This window comes from Etheostoma cragini, chromosome 19 (assembly GCF_013103735.1).
Source record: "Etheostoma cragini isolate CJK2018 chromosome 19, CSU_Ecrag_1.0, whole genome shotgun sequence".
Classification (NCBI taxonomy): domain Eukaryota; kingdom Metazoa; phylum Chordata; class Actinopteri; order Perciformes; family Percidae; genus Etheostoma; species Etheostoma cragini.
Window position 1 is genome coordinate 882447 of NC_048425.1, and position 1057 is coordinate 883503.

General features: G+C 42.8%; 1 protein-coding gene across 1 annotated transcript in view; it reads right to left on the reverse strand.

Annotated features, from left to right (window-relative positions):
* LOC117935168 (lamin-B1-like) overlaps nucleotides 1-1057 on the reverse strand; it is a 4913-nt gene that overhangs the window by 202 nt on the left and 3654 nt on the right. The window contains exons 8-9 of the mRNA XM_034857307.1: nucleotides 747-866; nucleotides 12-55 (exon numbers count right to left, since the gene is read on the reverse strand). Coding sequence (XP_034713198.1) covers nucleotides 12-55; nucleotides 747-866 — 164 coding nt within the window. The remainder of the gene's footprint in view (nucleotides 1-11; nucleotides 56-746; nucleotides 867-1057) is intronic.

Here is a 1057-nt window from a genome sequence, read left to right on the forward strand (position 1 = left end):
GGGGGCCGGGCCGCTCCTGGGACTTCTCAGGTTCAAGACTTTTGTTTGCCTCCAGCTGAGAGATATACAACACACACATATACAGTATATATTAAACTTACTCTCAGATTAGTTAGATGTTGATCTTCCAGCAGTATGTTCAACAACAACAAAGTCTAATTCCTTGTCTATGTGAGTATACTTGGCCAATATATCTGATTCTGATTGTAGATTTAATTCCATGTAGCTTATACAACTAGATAACATTAGCTGACAGAAGTAAACAGACCAAAGTGTTAATCCACAAGTCTACAAAGTGGACCAACCCCCAATGTCAGTATAACTCCTAAACCATGATGATTACTATTCTGCTCTAACAGCCTCCACTCCTCTGGCTTCAGATTTTCCTCCACATGTTTGCTGCAGGTATTTGTTGTCATTCAGACACAAGAGCATCAATGTGGTCCAACACTGATGTTGGTGATCAGGTCTGGTCAACAGCCAACATTAGACGTCTCCACAGGTTCACTGTTTTCTAAGGAACCAAGACCTGACATGGGTCTGTGTGTCAAGGAAAGGCTTGTCCCCAAACTGTTGCCACAGAGTTACAAGAACACATATCAGTGTATGTTGTGGTATTAAACATTTTACTTCATTGGAACTACGGGACCTGGACCAAACCCAGAGAAACAGGTGGACAGGTGTGAGACGTAGTTTTGGTCCTATAGTGCATTTGTTACTGTGTGAGTTCCTAGTTGACGTCAGACCTCTCCATTGCAGCTGTAGAGAGAGACCAGCAGATGTTCTCCAGTGCCCCAGGGGTTCTGGTTCCTCCACAACAGGTCTGTGGGGGGATTGTGATTGACACCACAACCTGAAGCCCAGATCTGAAAAGAGCAAACCTCACAGGTTCATCATACATCTAACCACTGATTACAAGTTAAAATGTCTGTCACCTGAATGAAAAGTAAAAGGTTTCAGGTTGGACTAGGACTGGTTTGATGCAGCGCCAAAACACAGCATAGAAGAAACAATAAGAGTTCTCTTCTATGGTTGAAGCTTTGATTTATGATGATAT